General features: G+C 38.3%; 1 protein-coding gene across 1 annotated transcript in view; it reads left to right on the top strand.

Annotated features, from left to right (window-relative positions):
- Window positions 1–17,333, top strand: part of LOC137072961 (VPS10 domain-containing receptor SorCS1-like) — a 131,346-nt gene extending 114,013 nt beyond the window's left edge. The window contains exon 2 of the mRNA XM_067441004.1: window positions 17,262–17,333. Within this exon, the coding sequence (XP_067297105.1) occupies window positions 17,262–17,333 (72 nt within the window). The remainder of the gene's footprint in view (window positions 1–17,261) is intronic.
- Window positions 17,334–21,363: the final 4,030 nt, after the last annotated feature.

Below are 21,363 nucleotides of genomic sequence, written 5' to 3'. Positions count from 1 at the left end.
TTCATTTTAATGAGAAATTCTCCTCATATTCTGTTAACAGCCATACTGACATAACTACACTATGTTATGAATAGCGATCTAGCATTACTGCACGTCATATGTCACTGTATGGATTTTTTTCTCTCACCATTTAATCGAGTTATATGGCATCACTCTTGTACTACATCTAAACTTTGACATGTTTGTTCTATACATTATAATGCCAATACCCGGAGGCGGCTGAACTATCGCTCTTTCTAGATATTTGTGAACACTAAGGGAGGAATCCACTAAGAATGAATTGAGCCCACATATAGTGTAATTTATTCCCATGCAATGTCTTTATTGTTTCAGGATTATGCAAATCAGGTAACGACAGAAACACGGCTCAAAAAATTAAAGCTGAATGCAATTTTCACTGTGCAATTTCCCATCTTGCAGTGTTGTGGAGGATGAAGCAGTGGTATATTTCACTGGGATTGTACAGAATTGCTTAACCAATGCGATTCAGGAAAATGAATCTTTTCATTATGAATCAAAAAAAAAGTGCTGGGCCATGTACATTGCATGTAACAAGGAAGGGATGTGATATTGAGAATTCAATTGAGAATGCATTGCAAATTCCAATTTGAATTTGAACAGCAAACAGGATAACAAAGGCAGTTCATATTTGAATAAAAGGGATGGATGGATGGATGGATGGATGGATGGATGGATGGATGGATGGATGGATGGATGGATGGATGGATGGATAGATAGATAGATAGATAGATAGATAGATAGATAGATAGATAGATAGATAGATAGATAGATAGATAGATAGATAGATAGATAGATAGATAGATAGATAGATAGATAGATAGATAAATCAAACATGTTAATGCATCAAGGCTAATGCTTTGCGTTAATCCATAGGGAGTCTTTCAGTCTCTACCTGCAATGCTGTTTTGACATGATGTGGCACTGAAACATTAAATCTGCCTTCTGCCGCAGAGGAAGACCCAATCTGTTCAGCGTCCGTTATGTCTCGGTGAACATTGTAAAAGTGTTAGCCAAAAGGCAGTGATGACATTTCCAAACATTTGTCTGGAATCCACCATTAACTGCAGGTGTATTTGTTATAAAAAACACCATAAAAAAAAAAAAAAAAAAAACTCTTATGTTTATGAGTTATTCCTAAAAAAAAATTGGCTGAGCTTTTTGACTTGTTTCTTCTTTTTCACTGACTGATTTAATTCAATAGATTCACAAACAGGCCTCACACTCACCTGCTTATAATGCAATACTTAATTCATGGCCACACAGGTCAGCATGTAGTTGACCCTGCAGTAGACTCTGGCTAACGGGCAATAAAAGGATTCAAGATTCAAAAAGAGATGGAGAGAGAGTTTTTCTAAAGAAGCCATTAGTCCCTTCATTAGTAGTGGGGCAAACCGCATCACTTTGAAATTGAGTTTGACACTTTAAATTGGTCTTTGTGGACATGGAACATTTAGTTATGCTAATAATATTTCTGTTTGTCGCAGTTGCTTTAATTAAAGTCCAATGATGATAATCCAAGTCATGGATAATTGACATTTCTTTGATTAATTGCAGGTCAATTGGGGTTTTGCGGAGAGCAGCATCAGTGAATGAGTAGTGTCTACGTGCATCCTCTTTTTACTAGTACACACAGTAATCATGTGGCAAGTTAAATGAATTAACTAGTGGGTAAGCTCTTGAATGGGACTCTGAGCCTCAATGATTGAAACCAACAGTCTGAAAGCTAAATGGATTATGGGTTTTGCACAAACGTAAATCTAATGAAATGTTCAAAAACGATTTATCAGTGGCTGAACGTAGCTTGCAAACATTCCCTTTTCTTGCAAACATTTCCATTCGATGTTAGATGGGCAGCTAGGCTATATTTATTCATATAGGCTCCAGCACTCCCTGCTACAGAGAATAACAATGTAAAAAGGTTATGGATGAATGTAATAATGGATGGCAATAACTACACAATAATTGGTACTTTTTAAAGGATTAAGGGCCCTATCATACACCCGGTGCATTTTTGTCCTAGTTTCAGCCAGATGCAGCCATTGTCCTTGTATATATAATATAATATAATATAATATAATATAATATAATATAATATAATATAATATAATATAATATAATATAATATAATATAATATAGTATAATATAATATAATATAATATAATATAATATAATATAATATAATATAATATAATTAATATAATATAATATTATATAATATTATATAATATAATATAATATCAGTAAGTATATAAGTATATCAGTCTGGTGACTAAAGTAAAAAATGTACTAGCCACAAAAACGTACTTGACAATTCTATTGCCAAGGTGTGCATAGAGGGTGTGCGTGAGCTCAACCGATCCGCATGGTCACCGCTCAAGTCCCACCCCCAGCAGTTCCTGAACTTAGAAAAAATATACCTCGCAGGCAGAGCCGTTTTGAGGGGGGAATCTTTAGAACTTTCTTTAGACCCCGGTTCCTGCGGTTGAAACACACGAGGTGTTTCTCAATGTCAAGGATGCTTCCTTGGAAGGACTGATCCTTCCAAGTCACTTCCTTCAGAGGCTAGGCGAGGCTCCTCTTTAGCATTCGAAGAACACGTAAATGGAACAGGCTAGCAAGTGCACGTCATTGCGTCATTACGTCAGTGAAAAGGTCCGTTGGCCATCAATAACGTTATGTGTATGTATTTGTTTATTATTTATTATAAAGTTGTTGAACGTTCGCCGATTCCCACCTCCTTCCTTCCCATCGACAAACCCCGATACAAGCATATTTGCCCCGTTCACGCTCCGACTCCGGGAACGTCTGATAGCAAAGCTGCGCGCATAGGATTGTGGGTGATTTGAGAACGCGAAGTGCGCGAAGGCTACTCATATGCATCCTATCCTGTATATGACATATTTTTCGAACGAAGGACTCAGTCCTTGGTTGAAATTCGAGGATCCTCGACATTGGAACAGTCCTTCGACGAGTGTTGATGACGTGGCATCCTCGGAATTCTGGCTTCCGAGGATCCTTCCTTGACATTGAGAAACGCCTACAGAGTACCACCCCAAAGTCCCTAGTTCCTGGGGAAAGTTCCTGTGGTGAAAACGTGGCTTAAGAGACTATAGGGACAACCTCTTTGGACCATGGCAACCATTTGTTAAACTAGCAAAAGTGGATGGACACACCCTAAGTGCACCTGTGCCATGCCTTTCAGACCCTGTACTCATATCAGTAAAATAGGGCCCACGTTCACGGGGGCACTGAGGTGCGATTGAAAAGGCCGCTTTCACTTTCAAAGGGGTAGAGGCTCCGTAGAGGGAGAATGAGAGAAATAGAGGAGGAGATGGGTAGGTGAAGGGATACTGGAAGAACTGTCACTCGGACAGCTCATTGACTGCTGCTTATACGCTTGTAATGATGATTGACAGCGCTGAATAATTAGGCCCCACCTACATTTGGAACTTAATTTCTGCATGTTTTTCAGCGGTTTATTGTGTATGATGCTGAGTACTAGTAATAAAAGGGGGATCCATGCTTTATTGTCTGCAAGAGTTCTGCTGATCTGCCGGAAAGTGCAGAATGCAGAATGGCTTGAAGAGATTGGAGCCTCCACACAGTGTTTGTGTAAAATGCCACTGAAGCTGAGTCGTCTGTGGATTTCACACAATAAAGAATAGAAGCCCTAAGGGACAACCAAGAATTCTCTCTCTCTCTGTCTCCACTCTTTCTCTCTCTTTCTCTCTCTCTCTCTCTCTCTCTCTCTCTCTCTCTCTCTCTCTCTCTCTCTCTCTCTCTCTCTCTCGCACTCGCACTCGCACTCGCACTCGCACTCGCACACGCACACGCACACGCACACGCACACGCACACGCACACGCACACACACACACACACACACACACACACACACACACACACACACACACACACCTATCAGTCTCTTTCTTTCTAGCTGTGTGGCTTTCATCCACTCCAAATACATATGAGTTTCTTTGTATCTATAATGTAAGGTTAATGAATAAATTATAAAAATGCACATAGATAAATATAATATAGTAAGTATAGTACTTGTTAAAAAGATATAAAGAAAAAAAAAATCAAATTTTCTTATGGTTGATATAGCAGTCTGCATATCTTCTGCTCTCTCCCTGGATTTTTGAGTCTCTCACTTTCTAGATCAAGTCTAAAATTTCTGAGGATTTTCTCTCTTTAAATTGTTTAATGTTAATCTCTAGTAAAGTGGCCCATGGGTCTCTGAACAGATCATGAGAGTTAAGATGGAGTAAAGAGTTCAGAGGGTGTGATTATTCCAGCTCGGACAAGACTTCCCATAATTAGTTTTTCTTATTATTTAAATGACGTATTTGACGTTTTGGCAAATTGTGGCTCCTGTACACTTTAAACATGATTTTTGTTCAGTTCAATAAATTAAAATGATTAATTAAAATTAAAAATGTATATTTTTTTAAACATTAAACTTAATTGAATTGTTCAGTCAACCTAATATTTTTAAAACTGAAGTTTACTTAAGACTACCTGAATCCTTTTTGTTGACTAACTGGGCAGTGGATCCATATTTCCCAGCATGCTTAGCAAAGAAGAAGAATAAGTTTTATTTATATAGCGCCTTTACATAGCTCAAGGTCGCTTTACACAGTGTTAGACAGTACATTTGCACACCCACATACACAATACAAGAACAGGTCTTATAGCCACATTATTCAAAATACAAATTAAATAGATATGTCTTCAGCTGGGCCTTGGAGGTACACAGAGATGACATATTCATAATTTAGTATTCCATCATTTAGAAGCATTAACAAATAAATCACTGACCTACCACCTACAGTGGACAACTGAAAAAACGAGGAATAGACAAAAGACCAAGCTCAGACGATCTGAAGGACCGGGCAGGAGATTAGGAGAGGAGTAGGTCAGACAGATATTGAGGTGCAAGGCCATTTAACGCCTTAAATGTTAGAAGTAATATCTTAAAGTGAATATGTAATGCCACAGGTTTTGAACATACTGTAATCTTGCAATATAGTTTTTTTAGGAAGACCAAAAAAATAGAGCATTGCAATAATCCAGGTGGGATTTGATTAATGCATTAATTAATATTTTAGCATCAGCCTGAGTGAGAGAGGATCGAAGACGTGCAATATTAGGAAGATGGAAAAAATATTTTTTAACAACAGAAGAAATATGAGAGGCAAAAGATAGAGATGAGTCAAATAAAACAGCAGATTACGGACAGATGACTGCAAGGCACTGCATTAGAAGAGTAAATTTAGGGATTAAAGTGTTATTTTATGACCCGGTTTTACAGGCAGGGTGTAGATTAAGCAAGGATTAGGCCTTAGTTCAATTAGGATATTTAAGTGTTTTTTATTAAAAATGCCTTAAATACATTTCTAGTGTGCATCATGAGAAACAACAATGACATATTTTAAGATATGGCAGTGCAAGTTGTTTTCAGTCAATTTTTTTATTTTATTTTTTCCAGTTCATTGGTTTTTCGTGTATTTTAGTCTGTAAACGTTAGACTAAATTAGACTAGTCTTTTAGAAAATTCAGTTCAGTTGCACAGCTGGCCTTGGTGTTTGCTGAAGCCACTCAAGACTCCTTGTTTGAAGGGTTTGAACATCTAGAGGAGCCACATCTAACATTTTTCACCTTCCATGACTTTTATCTGCTGAAACAGACACAGAGTAGTGTCTACTACCAACATGAGTCAAAGTGACAGCTTGTTTGTCGCCCTGCTTCAGGGGAGAGGCCTGTTTTACACTAGGCAAAGCTATCAAAGGAAAATGAATATGAATATGCAAATGAAAGCCATAATCTCAAACCTTCATAGACCTGTACAGGAAGCACAGCAGCATCTGACATAAGGAAACGGCCGTAATTATGTAAAATGCCAACGTGAGGAACCATGTGTTGCAACTGTGATTTATAATCATGGCTGCCCTCTGTCAGTTGCTGTCTTTCCACCTTACATTTGTTAGGCAAATGTAACCATTGAGGCCTTTATTAATTATGTAACTGTCTGTTGCCTAATGTGATGCAGTTCATGTATGTTCTTTTGGTTTCAAACGTAATTAAGTCATGGTGGAAGTCAATACCATTTGACTGTGTTAAGATGCGTGAACATGATAAATTCATTGTGGAAGTCAGTTTCAGAGATGTGTTTTTAGGCCAGCTTATTTGTTCAAATTTAAAAAGGGTTTTGTATAATGGAGAGTGGGGTAAGCTGTGCCACTTTTTACTTCAAGTTGTCCTCTTTAGGAGACCTGCCTGGAGAATGTAGCATGTAGAATAAAATAAATGTCCAGTGACATGACGGCACATTAGGGGTAAGCCGTGCCACATCAGTGAGCAATACATAAAAGGATTTGCTTATATTCCATGTATTTTATCATTTTTATCAGTACAACATTATTTCAAATAGAATATATATATATATATACACATACATACACATACATACACATACAATATATAACAATATATATATATATATAATAAAAACACAAAGATAATGTTTTAATGTTCAAAATATTTGAATGATAATTTTCAACATTCTGTAATGATTTAATTTCCTGGAGGCAAAGCTACTGGCACAGTTTACCCCGAAGTATCTGATACATTGTCATGCAGGTAAAATTTTGGCTTAAATGCTTCCTTTAATAAGCCATGGCAGATTTACAGCAATATAATTTAAGGGGGGGGGGTGAAACACTCAGTTTCAGTCACTCTCATGTCAATCTTGAGTACCTATAGAGTAGTATTGCATCCTTCATATCTCTGAAAAGTCTTTAGTTTTATTATATTTATAAAAGAAATATGGGCTGTACAGAGTCTTTCCGGAAAAAAACGAGCGCCTGGAGGCATATCGTGTGGGCGGAGCTAAAGAATGACGAGCGCACAAAGCGATGACGTCCTCAAGCGTGGAGAAACCCATCGCTATCTCAGCTAATAGATATATGATCCAGAATCATTCGGAGGCTGAAATAAATTGAACACGAGAAACAGCAACAGCAGGACGTCCGTCTCTGTGGTATGGACTGTATTTAGAGGCCTGTCAACATTTGTGTGTCTTTACTCGCAGTTTATGAGGACATGATTCGGTTTATGGACTATTGTATGCAACCAAACCTTAGCAGTAGCAAGCAAAACGGTTTTGCACGTCAGACTAGTGTAACGTTATACAAACAATGGAGTCCGTTAGCGCATTTGAATGACGAAGCACGCGATCGTGTCGTTTACTGATGTTTACTCGCGCGACGGTAGCCAACAGCAGAGACATTTGAAGCAGTTTTACTCACCGGCTGCTTCCAAAGCAGGACCGAAACTTTATCGCTGGGACCGCTCCGTCAAAAACACACTTCTTTGGTATGATTTGGTGAAGTCCTGGCAGCAGTGACTTGCTGTGCTGAAGCGTTGAAGTCGCTTGATGCACGGCGGGAGTGTATGGGCGTGCATTTCCTCTCTCGCTCTAGTCACGCACACGCGCACACCCTACCGGGAGAAGAGCCCGTACGGCCCATACAAGGACCTTCCGCTCTATTAACGTCAAGCCGAGCCATACTCGGAAAAAAAACTCTCCGAAACTTGTGAGAAACCGGAAGGAGTATTTTTGACACAGAAATACTCCATCAAACGGCCAACATTAGTTTTTGAAACTTTGTCTATGTTTAGGATGGGAATCCAAGTCTTTAACAGTGTAAAAAGCTCAGTATGCATGAAACAGCATTTCACCCCCCCTTTAACATTTTTGCATTGACAATTCATGGATGTGTGCTGTGTAGTTTTCCATGTTATTTTTGTATCATTATTAAAATATAGTCTATATATGTCTATATACAGTGTTTTTATAATTTAATTTTATTATTTTTATTATTTTTTATAATAAATTATATTAAATGATATAAATGATATTACTTTATCATTTAAAGATAAATTAATATAAGAAAATATTGTTTTTTATGTTTTATTTCAGTTAAAATGTATTTTATTTTTAAGTAACTTTTTAGTTATTTTAGTTAACTATAATTACCCAATTTTAGACCTTGTCCAGGCAGCTGTATATGATGGTGTATTTGCTAGATTAAGTGGATGACACATCTTACCCCACTCTCCCTACTGTGCCACCATAAATTGAAGAAAACCACAGAGAAAACACATTTTTAAGCCTTTATCATTTTCAGTGACGTGCGCAGTGAAGCATGTCGAGGCATTTCATGGGGCCAGTGTGGTGTATGTGTGATGCGCGTGCATGCATGAGTGTTTGACGTTCTGGATGACTAGTTCAGCAGCTCCTGCTGTCTTCTCACTGACCCTGAGGCTAAAAACTCTCACAGATCATAGAGCCCAAGGTCATGGTTGAAAACTATCAAGCTCAATCCCACCTGGCTTAAAGCCAGGAAGGCTGATTGAGTCTCGACTGTTGACACAAAACCGGAGTAAACACAACAACGTGGGGGTCAGAAACAGAAACAGTTGAAGGCCTTTTGGAAAATTTGCATAGCTATCCACCAGAGTTTACGCGCCAGCTTTGATGGCTTTTTCTGGACGTTACTTTAAAGTAGACAAATTGCTGGAATTTTGGAACCACATTGATACTGAAAAAAGCTTGGCACTGTTTTAATGTAAACATAGTTAGTTTTTCTTGTGTGAATGTAAACAGACAGGGCAGACATCATTTGTACATCAATAAAAATGCAGTAATGCATGCAGTGTAAATGTAGTGTAGACAGTCAAATATTCCTTATGCTGTTTAATATTGGACAAACAATGGCATTAACACGACCAAATGAGAACCACCCAACATATATACACTATATTGCCAAAAGTTTTGGGATACCTGCCTTAACATGCACATGAATAATAATAACAACTCATTATTAATCCATAGGATTTACTATGGAATTTGCCCTACCTTTGCCGCTGTAACAGGTTTAACTCTTCTGGGAAGGCTTTCTTCAAGGTTTGTGAGCGTGTTTATGGGAATTTTTGAAGTCTTCTAGAAGTGCATTTGTGAGGTCAGGCACTGATGTTGGACGAGAAGGCCTGGCTCGCAGTCTCTGCTCTAATTCATCCCAAAGGTGTTCTATTGGGTCAGGCCAGTCAAGTTCCTCCACACCAAACTCACTCATACATGTCTTTAAGGACCTTGCTTTTTGCACTGATGTTCAGTCTTGTTGGAGGAGGAAGGGACTAATCCCCAAACTGTTCCCACAATGTTGGGAGCATGAAATTGTCCAAAATGTCTTGGTATGCTGAAGCAAAAAAAGTACCCTTATTATGCTATTTTAAAGTTTCCTAATTTCATTTTAGACTTCTCCATCAACAGGTTTACATACATCAAATGTAAAAAAAACAAAAAAAAACATTCTCTTTCTCACAATATATATTACACATCACCACAGTGTTCAATGATTTTCAAATGACTCAATGGATGAATCAGTCTCTCTAAATCCCTCCTTTCCATGAGTCTTCCCTGCTCCGATTGGCCAGATAGCTCAATGTGTTGTGAATGGTTTACTGCGAGCAGTGTGCGTCAGAAACAAGTGTCCATTATCATAACTGAACTCCAGCACTGTCCTGAGGTTTTCTAAAGCTTGGTGATTTGACACACTGTAAAGACAGTAACAATGACGTCAATTTTACATCAATTCCAGCACAAGTCCGAATCGATGATGAAACATTGGAAGAACTTTATCAAAAGTGCATACGTTAGCCCAGCACTAAAGCGAATGAATGATGGAACATTAAAGTTTGCAAAACAAATCTTGCTCCATTCTTTATTTTTACACAAAGTAGTAAGAATGACAGACAATCTGCATGAATAGACAGAGTTTTAGGAAATACTGCAGCCCACAGCTGATTTACATTAGTATTTCGCACATAATAATGTGAGTTAGCCAGTTAGCCAGATACTTACACATTATGAAACACAATAAGCACATTGTAGCTCAGCGTCTTCTCGAACATGATGCTATCCAGTATCCACAGGAATCAGCTGCAATGTTTGAGGGGGGTAAAGTTCTTCCTGGATTGGCAATATGCTAATGTCAGATGAAACAGCTTGGTATTTGTTTAAAAAATCATTCGTTTATCTTAGAGTTGACTCTTTGTTTTGAGAGACAATAACTTAATATAAGGTGAACTTTCAGATTTAAAACTTTGCAGGGTATTTTCATTCACTTAGAAGCATGTTACACACAACATGAAAGGTATCCATAATAGACGCACTTTAAGAGTTAATTTCACTGAAACTAAGTTGCCAAGCCCAACCCTTGAAAAACAACCCCACACCATAATCCCCCCTTCACTAAAGATTGCATTTGACACAGTGCAGTCAGGCAAGTACCGTTCTCTCGGCAACCACCAAACCCAGACTCGTCCATGGGATTGCCAGACAGAGAAGTGTGATTGGTCACTCCAAAGAACATGTCTCCACTGCTCTAGAGTCTGGTGGCAGCTGCTTTACACCACTGCATCCCATGCTTTGGATTGCAATTGGTGATGTAAGGCTCAGATGAGCTGCTTGGCCATGAAACCCCATTCCTTGAAGCTTTCTATGCACAGTTCTTGAGCTAAAACAAAGTTTAGAGGTCAGTAGTTATTGACTCTGCAGAAAGTTGCCGACTTCTGCACAATGTGTGCCTCAGCATGCGCTGACCCCGCTCTGTGATTTTACATGGCCTACCACTTCATGGCTGAGTTGCTGTTGTTCCCAATTGCTTCCACTGTGTTATAATACAACTAACAGTTGACAGTGGAATATTTAATAGTGAGAAAATTTCATGAATGGACTTATTGCACAGGTGGCAACCTATCACGGCACCACACTTGAGTTCACTGAGCTCCTGAGAGCGACCCATTCTTTCACAAATGTTTGTAGAAGCGTCTGCATGTCTAGGTGCTGAATTTTATGTGTGTGTGTGTACTTGTTTAGATTACATTGTGGGGACCATCCAGCAGCCCCCAAAATGTAAATGGATTCATAAACATACAAAAAGATGTTTTTTGAAAATGTAAAAATGCAGAATATTTCTTGTCATGGGTAGGTTCTGCCTATGAATCTGCCTATGAAAAAAGTTCAACATATGTGTGTGTGAAAGTGAAAGTGAGAGAGAGAGAGAGAGAGAGAGAGAGAGAGAGAGAGAGAGAGAGAGAGAGAGAGAGACTTTGACTTTTAACACCCTTTTAATTTACACCATTTTTCAAAACATTACAATCTTAATATACAAAACACCTAATGATGCACACAAAAAAGTTACCAATTAAAAACCATATTTCCAAACTCATTCATTGTTACTAAAGCCTCTCTCACACCCCACCTCATTTCAAAATAAGGTACATTATCAGTTTGTTTATAATATGCAAACTCAATAGCAACCCTAAATTCTACCAGTGATTTAAAAAGAGACAATAAATCAACATCTTGACCAGCATTTTTACATTGATGCGTTTTCAAGATTGCTAGCTTGGCTTGACCCATTAAAAAGTTGGCAAGCACACACTGTTCACGCCACAACTGTTTGTACTTACAACCAAAAATAAAAAGGTTTTTTGTAAAAGAAAATCCCAATTTCATAATTAGTCTTTCCAAAAGTACAAACAGTGAACCCAGCCTTGGACACTCACAAAATAGATGAAATACAGTATCAGAAGCCTTACAAAAAGAACATTCAGGTAAAACCGTATCATTAAACTTGGAAACAAAGGTATTTGTAGCCAACGCACAGTGAAGTATTCTCCACTGTAAGTCTCCACATTTTTTGGGAATGGGAGGCTTATACAACAGCCTCCATGAGGGATTCACATCTCTGGGTACAGAAAGGTAAGTCCTCCATTTAGTGTCTATCCTTTCCTTCAACTGCCCAAAGTGTGCTGATTTAACACAAATATAATAAACAGTTTTCTTCCCCATACATTGAAAATCCGAAGATTCAAATCCCTTTAGCAAAAAGACCTTTGTGTTCTCTTCAATTTCCAAATTTTTAGGAACAACTTTCAATACTGGAAAATTCTTAACTACCAAACCATTAGCTAGAGCAGAATCTATAGACTCTGTAAATACTGGGGGGAAACAAGCTTTAAAGCTCTTAACTACCCCTTCCACTGTTCTTACTGACCTAATCCCGACCTGGTCAGCAAGTGACTGAGCTGTTCGCCACACCCCTTCTGTAATATCAAGCAGGTCTATAACTCTAGTTATTCCAGCATTCAAAAACGTTTTAATTAGAGAACTTGATAATTGAGGTTTTGGCTTAAAAAGAGGATTAGAAAACAAAGGTTCTGCACATCCATAATTTTCATCACTCACTCTTAAAAATTTTAACAAACTCCATGATCGAAAGATTGATGCGTAGAATTTAAAAAGAGAACAATGCACATTTTCAACATAAGGCTTCTCAATTAAAAATAACTCTTTGTCAAGGTCGGTTCCTCCAAGATCCTTAAGGATATACAAACAATAATCAATCCATGGCATACCATCAGAGCAGTACAACAGTTTTTGCAATGTTTGTAATCTCATTGCTGCAATTTTTGATTCAACATGTATAAGGCCTTGACCTCCCTCTATAACAGGTAAATATAGCACCCCCGGAGGAAGCCAATGATGGCCACTCCAAAAGAAATCCACAAATGCCTTTTGAACATTTAACAGCAATTCTTTAGGGGGATCTAACACCGTCACCTTATGCCAAAGCATTGAGGCGGCTAAATTATTAATCACCAGGCATCTCCCTCTATATGAGAGCTGTGGGAGAATCCACTTCCACTTTTGAAGTTTACCAGTGACCCGGTCCACCACTCCTTCCCAGTTCTTCACCATGTATTGGTCGGTTCCAAAATAAATACCAAGAACTTTTAAACCATCCTGGGCCCATTTACACTGCTTTGGCAAATTAGGAGGTCCTGTGCTATGCCAGTCTCCAATCAACAAAGAATTACATTTTTCCCAATTTATCCTTGCAGAGGTAGCCTTCTGAAAAATATTCAAACATGAAATGATATTATCAACATCATTTGAGTTCCTAATTATCAGAGTTACATCGTCTGCATAGGCTATAAGTTTTACTTGGGGAACTTTAAGGCAGCCAGGGACACCAATACCACATAATCTTTGTCTCAACAGATTCAAAAAAGGCTCTATAGAAATAGCATAGAGTAAACCTGACAGAGGACACCCTTGTCTTATTCCTCTTGTCACTGAAAAGGGCCTTGTTAGCATACTATTTACTCTTAACATGCTATAAATATCACTGTACATGAGCTTAATAAAAGACACAAACTGATGACCAAACCCAAAAGCCTCAAGAGTCTTAAATAAATAAGAGTGGTCCACTCTATCAAAGGCTTTCTCTTGGTCCAAAGAGAGAAGGCCGATGTCCAGATTATGTCTTTTTGCCACTGAAATAATGTCCCTAACCAAGAAAAGGTTGTCAAATATTGTTCGGTTAGGGATACAGTAGGACTGATCATTGTGAATAATAGTGTCAATAGAGTTCTTCAACCTGTTGGTTAAGGTTTTGGAAAAAATTTTAAGATCAACACACAGCAAGGAGACAGGGCGCCAGTTTTTTAAACAACCAAGGTCTCCTTTTTTGGGGATCAGAGTTAAAACCGCTCGCCTGCAGCTCAAAGGAAGGGTCTTTCTTTCAATACTTTCTAACAAAACATCATACAAGTCCTGGCCAACTAAGTTCCAGAATGTCTTGTAAAACTCGGCTGATAAACCGTCCAAACCAGGTGACTTTCCAGGATTCAACTCATGGACAGCCCTTGAAAGTTCAGTCATCATCAAAGGGCTCTCAAGATCCATCTTGTCCTTCTTTGATAATTGAGGTAAGCCACTCAAAAGAACATCAGCTTCCTCTCCATTACATGGCTCTGAACGATATAAATCTTCATAAAAAGAAATAGCAAATGCATTCACTTCCTTCTGCGTTGTTAGAACTCTTCCATCTGGAAGTTTCAATTGATGAAGATTCTTATTCACTCTTGCTTTTTTTTTTTTCAAGTCCAAAGAAAAAAGAAGTAGGAGAATCCATGTTATTTAAACGGATGAATTTTGCCCTTAAAAGGGCAGTTTTGCCTTGTTCTTCCGCCAAACTTTGTAAAAGAAACTTATTCCTTTCAAAAGACTCATTGGAGATGGAACTTGTTGTATTATCACTGGTTTGTCCAAGAATTTCCTGCTCAATGGCTCTCATCTTCTCCACCAAGGCACTTCTGCTATGTGCAGTAAACTGCTGACAAAAAATTTTAATCTGTACCTTGCCCACATCCCACCATTGACTTAAAGATGGGAAATTTCCTCTCTCCTCTCTCCAAGAATTCCAAAAAAGGTGAAAAGAGTGAATAAAGCAGTGATTCTGAAGTAGCCTATTATCAAAGTGCCAAAGTGATTTATAAGATTTAGTGGCCCCAACAGAAATAGCCATAGAAATATAATGATGATCTGAGAGAAAAGTAGGCGAAATAGAATTCCTAAAAAACCTTCCCCTATTACAGGCTTCAGTATAAAAACGATCAAGCCGAGCTCCAGACATATTATTTGAGTTCACTTTCATCCAGGTATACTGTCTAAGCCCAGGAAATGTATTTCTCCACAAATCGACAAAATTATAACAATCAACTATACCTTTAAGAATCCTAGCTGACGGAGGATGTGGTTCACTATGATTCCGATCCAGCTGCTGATTTAAAGTACAGTTAAAATCACCCCCCAGTATGGTGATATTATCCCGGGGACAATTTGATAATTCATCTGATAGTTTTTCAAAAAACTTAATGCGCTCCCGGCCATCATTGGGAGCATAGACATTAAATAGAGAAAAATGTATATCACTTACAGTAACATCTACCCGTAATAATCTTCCTGGTATTATCTCAAAACTCTTAAAAATACCACCAACCCGGGCTGAAAACAGAATTGCAACCCCCGTACTAACATTTGTTCCATGACTCAGAAACACATCCCCCTTCCAATCACTAAACCACTGTGACTGATTCTGCAAATCTGTATGCGTTTCCTGAAGTAAGATCACATCAGCCTTTTTCAGAATTAAATAATCAAAGAGATCATTTCTTTTTACTGTACTACGACAGCCATTAATGTTTAAAGACCCGATATTTAACAAAGTCATGACAATAATTATAATGGGAACAACCCACCACATCTTTCTTTTAACACTCTTCATAGAATCAATGTTTTTTCAGACGTGACTTTAAACTTGTTCTAACCCCACTTACAAGTTTTTTAAGCCTGTAGCGTTTTGGTTGATCCAGTTCTTCTAACGTCGCTTTTCGCATGGCAATAGCACCAGACTCAACAAAAAGTTCCAAATCAGGAAAATATTTTTCCAATTTAGGTTTTCTTTGATTCTTAGTAGCGTCTAGGAAATTACACAACTGTTGTACTGTATAAAAAGGAGACTTCAAGTGAGAAGTAAGATAATTCCCCACAGAATGTCCTTGTGAATCTCCATCATGTTCTTCTCCCATTTCTGGACATTCACATTCAGAATCGTTCTCAGATAAATCATCAGTTCTCTGTGACAACAGATCTACATCTATATCAACCTGTAACAGGTTACTGCTTTGTATCGGCAAATTTTCAGGCTCCCTTTGTTTTTCTGGGCATTCTGAATCATTACCTACCCCAGCAATAATGAGCTCTTCATCAGCTTTAACAACTCCATCTACATCTTGTGTAACGGAGGCACTATCTGTATCTACAGTAGGACAATGTTGTCCAAGCACATCAGAGCTCTCTCCACTGTTTGATACAGCTGTGTCATCTTTCTGTACATTATCAGTACTTTCTGCAACGCTATTATCTACAGCAGTATTCACCTGTTCCGTTGTAGAATTAAGCTCTTTCTCCTTTTCAGCCTCCAAATTTAAAGGACACGATTGCCTCACATGACCCTGTTTCCCACATGTAAAACATTTCATTGAATCAACAGTGATAAAGATCGTATAATCTTTCCCATTCAACGTTAGTTTTACAGCTACTTCAAGGTTTTGGAACTCAGCATTTAAAATCATGTACGTATGACGTCTAAATGACATGATATGCTTTAATTCTGGTTTTTTTAAACCAAGCGGAATCATTTTGATCGGTCCCATTAATTTGCCATAACGCCCCAGAATGCGCTCAAGTGTATCATTTGGAATGAACGGCGGAATATTGGAAAGGATAACTTTTTTCGAAGGGTTAGACAGTGGCAAAACCGGAATGAATGCATCTCTCACAGACAATCCATGTTCAACCAAATCATCAACCATAGACGTTTCCTTCAGAAAAATAACAACTGCCTTATTCATTCTTGATGCAGACAAAATGTTCAACGCACCGACTGCATTGCCGACAGCAATTAAACAATCTTCCACTGATACGGTCTCGTCTGATAAACATTTGCACCCATGGCGCGCAGTCAAAGACGCAAAGCCATCCGAATTTGATCCCATTTCCACTCTCCTTTGCCGACAAAGTCAGCGAATAAATATGCCCGAATTAATCAATAAGTAAACTCAAACTATATGCACCTTACTCTAAAATAGAAAAGGGAAAGAAAGTTTGAAAACTCACTCAAACACCTCGCTCAGTCATTCACACTCCTCCCGACACTCCCGCACATGCGCACAGTGAGAGAGAGAGAGAGAGAGAGAGAGAGAGAGAGAGAGAGAGAGAGAGAGAGAGAGAGAAGAGAGAGAGAGAGAGAGAGAGAGAGAGAGAGAGAGAGAGAGAGAGAGAGAGAGAGAGAGAGAGAGAGAGAGAGAGAGAGACATAGTGTTATGTGTTTATTTAATCATGAAAAATTATACATCACTAGAAAGGTCAAATTCTTAAGACATTACTTTGTTCTTTATTGCTGACTGATTAAATTAAAATACTTGAATGTTTAAATTGCTTGATTGTAATTGCTTTATGTTTTTATTAATAATACTTTTTAAAAAGTAGTGAGTTCAGAGTATTTAGTACTGAGAAACATGAAAAGTCATAAAAGTTCCTTTTTGTCTCATGAGAGCTCTGTAGCACTATTATTGTTAACTTGAATTGTTCACTACGGTATCTGTCCTGGCAGTTACCTCTTGAAATATGGCTCCTGTAATAATGAAAAGAAAAAGCCTCCAATGAATATAAATGTGATGGAACGAAATAATAGTAATGAATATGTCAAGAAATCAGGGCATATCGATTTATTATATATTTTTATTTTCTGTTCACAGGTGATTCTGATTCTCACCAAGCTGTATGACTTTCACCTTGGCAGTGTAACGGAAAGCACTCTATGGAGGTGAGCTAAAAGATACCTTTTATTCCTCTGTCTCTCATCTCTCTCTCCTCCCATCTTATCTTGTTTCCTGTTCTCCATTAAACTCTCTATCCCTGGCAGAGTATGTGAGCGGTGTATGGGAGCACAGTTGCATAGTTTTGCCTTAAGCGAGGAGCGGCAGTAATAACTTCAGGAACCATTCTGTCTCGGGCGCTTGTTAATAGGCTATAACGCAATTGCACATCAGCAAGAATTCACAGTTCTCCTTTATCATCACCTTTTTGGATTTCTATTTTATTTTAAAAGCATTTATACCCTAACTAAGCATAGCCTGTTTCTTAATGTATAGAGCTGAGAAAAAAAAAAAGTTCTCTACAGTTCAAATTCAATGACTTTTGTCATCCCTTCGTAATCCTTATTGGCTCTGTTAGATTCTTGTTTACTGGTGTTTTTGGACGCCATGTGCAATTGAGAGTAATAGGAGCAGCCTCATCTTTCACACGGTCAGCTGAACACTTCAATTTGGACAGAGAGAAGCTCCGTATTGAGGTGCTTAAGGCTGACGATTTGCGATGACGTCTGATTTGAGATGACAAGTGCGGTGCTCTTTTCAGCAGGGTTTCAAGGTTAATGGGTTTTCTGAGAATATACGGACACATTTTCTTAGTCAAGGATGCCTCGTTCTTTGTGCAGTAAGATAAATCATTGTGGAATTAAGCATAAACAGTACATCAAATTGAAGGATTTGGAAAGATAAGTCAATTATACTGTGTATAATTTGTACATTTAAAGGGTGGAAAGATTTTACACTACTTAGCTATGTCACATCTATTGTGTGAAAATAATTGTATATGCAACAACATTGGATTTGATTCCAGAAAATAAATTGAGGTACCATGTATAAATAATAAGAATAAGAAAATCAAGGTTTTAGCACTGATTGTATCATACTCCATCTACTCTATAAACAGCATTACGGTAAAGCTGGAACACTGATAACTGGTAATGGTGTTTTGCTTTGGGTGAAATTGACAAAAGGGCAGTTTTCCCTCTCAGTTTGGCCTAAAACACTATGTCTGTGGTCATCCAGTTTAAAGATGACTACAAACACAGAGGTTTTTAGATTCTCCCTTTTGGTGTTCTCACCGTATGTACGAGTCTTTGCAGCCTTTTGGCACGCACTGAATCCTTGAATGTAAACCGAAACGGCAGTTCGAGTAGGACTGTGTAGGGATAAATTGGGACTCCCAAGCATTCCCATTACTTAAAACGCTTTTAATAGGTACCCGCTTTAGCACCTGATTACAATTCCTACTAAATCATGTATTGATGCGGTTTCAACTATGTTGTAATGACCACCCCTTATATCTGTATTATAGTTAGCTTAGTGTACAGCTTAGTTTATACACACATTTACCCTACATATACACTCCTGAACAAAATTTTAAGACCAGGGGATGCATTGCAAATTTTACACATTTTACACTTGTGGATCATAACCGGGTTGTAAGCGTTGCTTCAAAATGCCAAAAGAAGAATCAGGAGCAAGAGACAAAAAATAGAGAGTAGGCAATTTATTGAAAGCTGCATTTAAACTCAAATCAGCTGATCAAAAGTTTAAGACCATAGCCCAAAAATAAATGCACAACAGTACTAAAAGTGTCAAAAAAGGTCTCAGTAGTGAGTAGCCCCCACGTTCTTGTTGATCACTTCAAAAACTCGTTTCGGCATGCTTGAAGCGACTGTTTCCAGGAGGCTGGTGGGAACGTTGCCCCGTGTGGTGAAGATGGCTTCACGAAGGGCATCCACGGTCTGGAACTGACGTCCATTTTTGTAAACTTCCCTTGCCATCCATCCCCAAATGTTCTCGATGGGATTTAAATCAGGGGAACACGCAGGATGGTCCAAAAGAGCAACGTTATTCTCCTGGAAGTAGTCCTCCGTCCCATGTTTGGTGCTCCCTTGCAAATTCTAAATGGGCAAGTTTTGTGTCTTGGGAGGAGACTTGGCCTTTGAAGACTTTTTTTATTCTTGAAGCCCTACTCTAGCAGATGACGTCTTATGGTTATTGGGCTGCAGTCAGCATCAGTAAGGGCCTTAATTTGGGTTGAGGATCGACCTGTGTCTTCACGGACAACCCGTCGGATCCTGCGGCTCAGTGCAGGTGAAATCTTTTTGGGTCTACCACTTGACTTTTTTGTCCCATAACTTTTTTTGGATTTTTTAAGAAATGTAAAATGACTGTCTTATTGCGTTCAATGCGATGGCGCGTTGTGAAAGGCCTTGCTTGTTCAGTTCAACAACTGCCTGCCACGTTCAAAGAGAGAAAGCCTTTTTGCCTTTGCCATCAGGAGATCTTGACAGTATGACTGCTTGAAGGACAATGACATGAAAGCCATATTTTTGTGCAGATTTGACCTTTTTATGTCTATGGTCTTAAACTTTTGATCAGCTGTTGAACGGCCTGTTTGAATTTAAATGCAGTTTTCAGATTTTGTTCAGGAGTGTATTCTCAATCATCAATGAGATAATTATGTAATTTCATATAATTATGTGTTAAATTCCATATATTTCAGTTATAAATAAAAACAAATGAATGTTTCAATTATTCACTTAATAGGCTATTAATAATAATAATAATAATAATAATAATAATAATAATAATAATAATAATAATAATAATAATAATAATAATACATTTTAAGAAATTGGTTTTCGTATGCTTTGTACAGTAAGCTAAGCATATTTTAAAATTAATATAATTCGTATATACTTAATCACTAACTGACAGTTTTTGGGGACGAATGTAAGAGCTGTGTGTGTAAACCTCACTTCCCTGGCCTAAAGTGGCACACTAGCAACTGACGCTAATGGCTGTGGCTTTTAGCATTTTTGTTTGTGCGCCCGCCTCCCGCGCCAGTTCAAATCCCACTCTGAGCGGGTCGAGTAGAACCAGTTACTTAGGCCAGTAAGAGCTGTGCATGTAAACCTCTCTCCTGGCCTCAAGAGGCTACGGTCTTTAACATCCTTGTTAGCACGCCGCTTCCCATGCCGGATACCCCAGTTTTGAATCCCACTCGGAGCGAGTCGAGAAGGACCAGTTACTTTTGGTGCTGTGACCTGGATGGGATTGAAGTTAAGGGGGGTGAGTGTAAAGGAGGCCAGTAAAAGCTATGCATATTAACCTCACTCCCTTGGCTTTAAGAGATGCACTAGTGACTGATGCTAGAGACTGTGTTCTTCAGCATCCTTGTTAGCAAGCCTGCCTCCCAAGCTGGAAACCCTGGTTCAAATCCCTCTTGGAGCGGGTTAAGTAGGAACGGTTACACATTATGGGTGTTTTCCTACCTATTTGACAAACAGGAAGACAGAGGTCTTATTTATATGTTTCTCTATTCTGGTAGCAGGCTAAGTTTTATTGAAAGTCCATTTTGTCAGCGGTGAAGTACCCCTTTAATTCAGTGTTAATTACAATTTCATTGTAATTAATTGTGACATTTACTTGCAATTTCTGAGTATTATATCAACACCAACCTATTTTTTTGTGTTTAATTACATATATATATTAATTTTGATGATTAGAAATGACAACTAAGGAAAATCCCAAATTCAGTATCTCAGAAAATTAGAATACACTCTAATCAGCTGATTAACTAAAAACACCTGCAAAGGTGGTCTCTCTTTAAATGGTCTCTCAGTCTAGTTCTGTAGGCTACACAATCATGGAAGACTGCTGATTTGACAGTTGTCCAAAAGACAACCATTGACACCTTGCACAAGGAGGGCAAGACCCAAAAGTTCATTGCAAAAGAGGCTGGATGTTCACAGAGCTTTGTGTCCAAGCACATTTATAGAGAGGCGAAGGGAAGGAAAATATGTGATAGAAAAACATTTACAAGCAATAGGGATAAACGCAACCTGGAAAAGATTGTAAAACAAAACCCATTCAAAAATGTGGGGAGATTCCAAAAGAGTGGACTGCAGCTAGAGTCAGTGCTTCAGGAACCACTACACACAAACTTTTGCAAGACATGAGTTTCAGCTGTCACTTTCCT

The sequence above is a fragment of the Pseudorasbora parva genome, chromosome 4 (genome assembly GCF_024679245.1).
Source record: "Pseudorasbora parva isolate DD20220531a chromosome 4, ASM2467924v1, whole genome shotgun sequence".
Taxonomy (NCBI): domain Eukaryota; kingdom Metazoa; phylum Chordata; class Actinopteri; order Cypriniformes; family Gobionidae; genus Pseudorasbora; species Pseudorasbora parva.
This window is presented reverse-complemented; position numbering and strand designations above follow the sequence as displayed.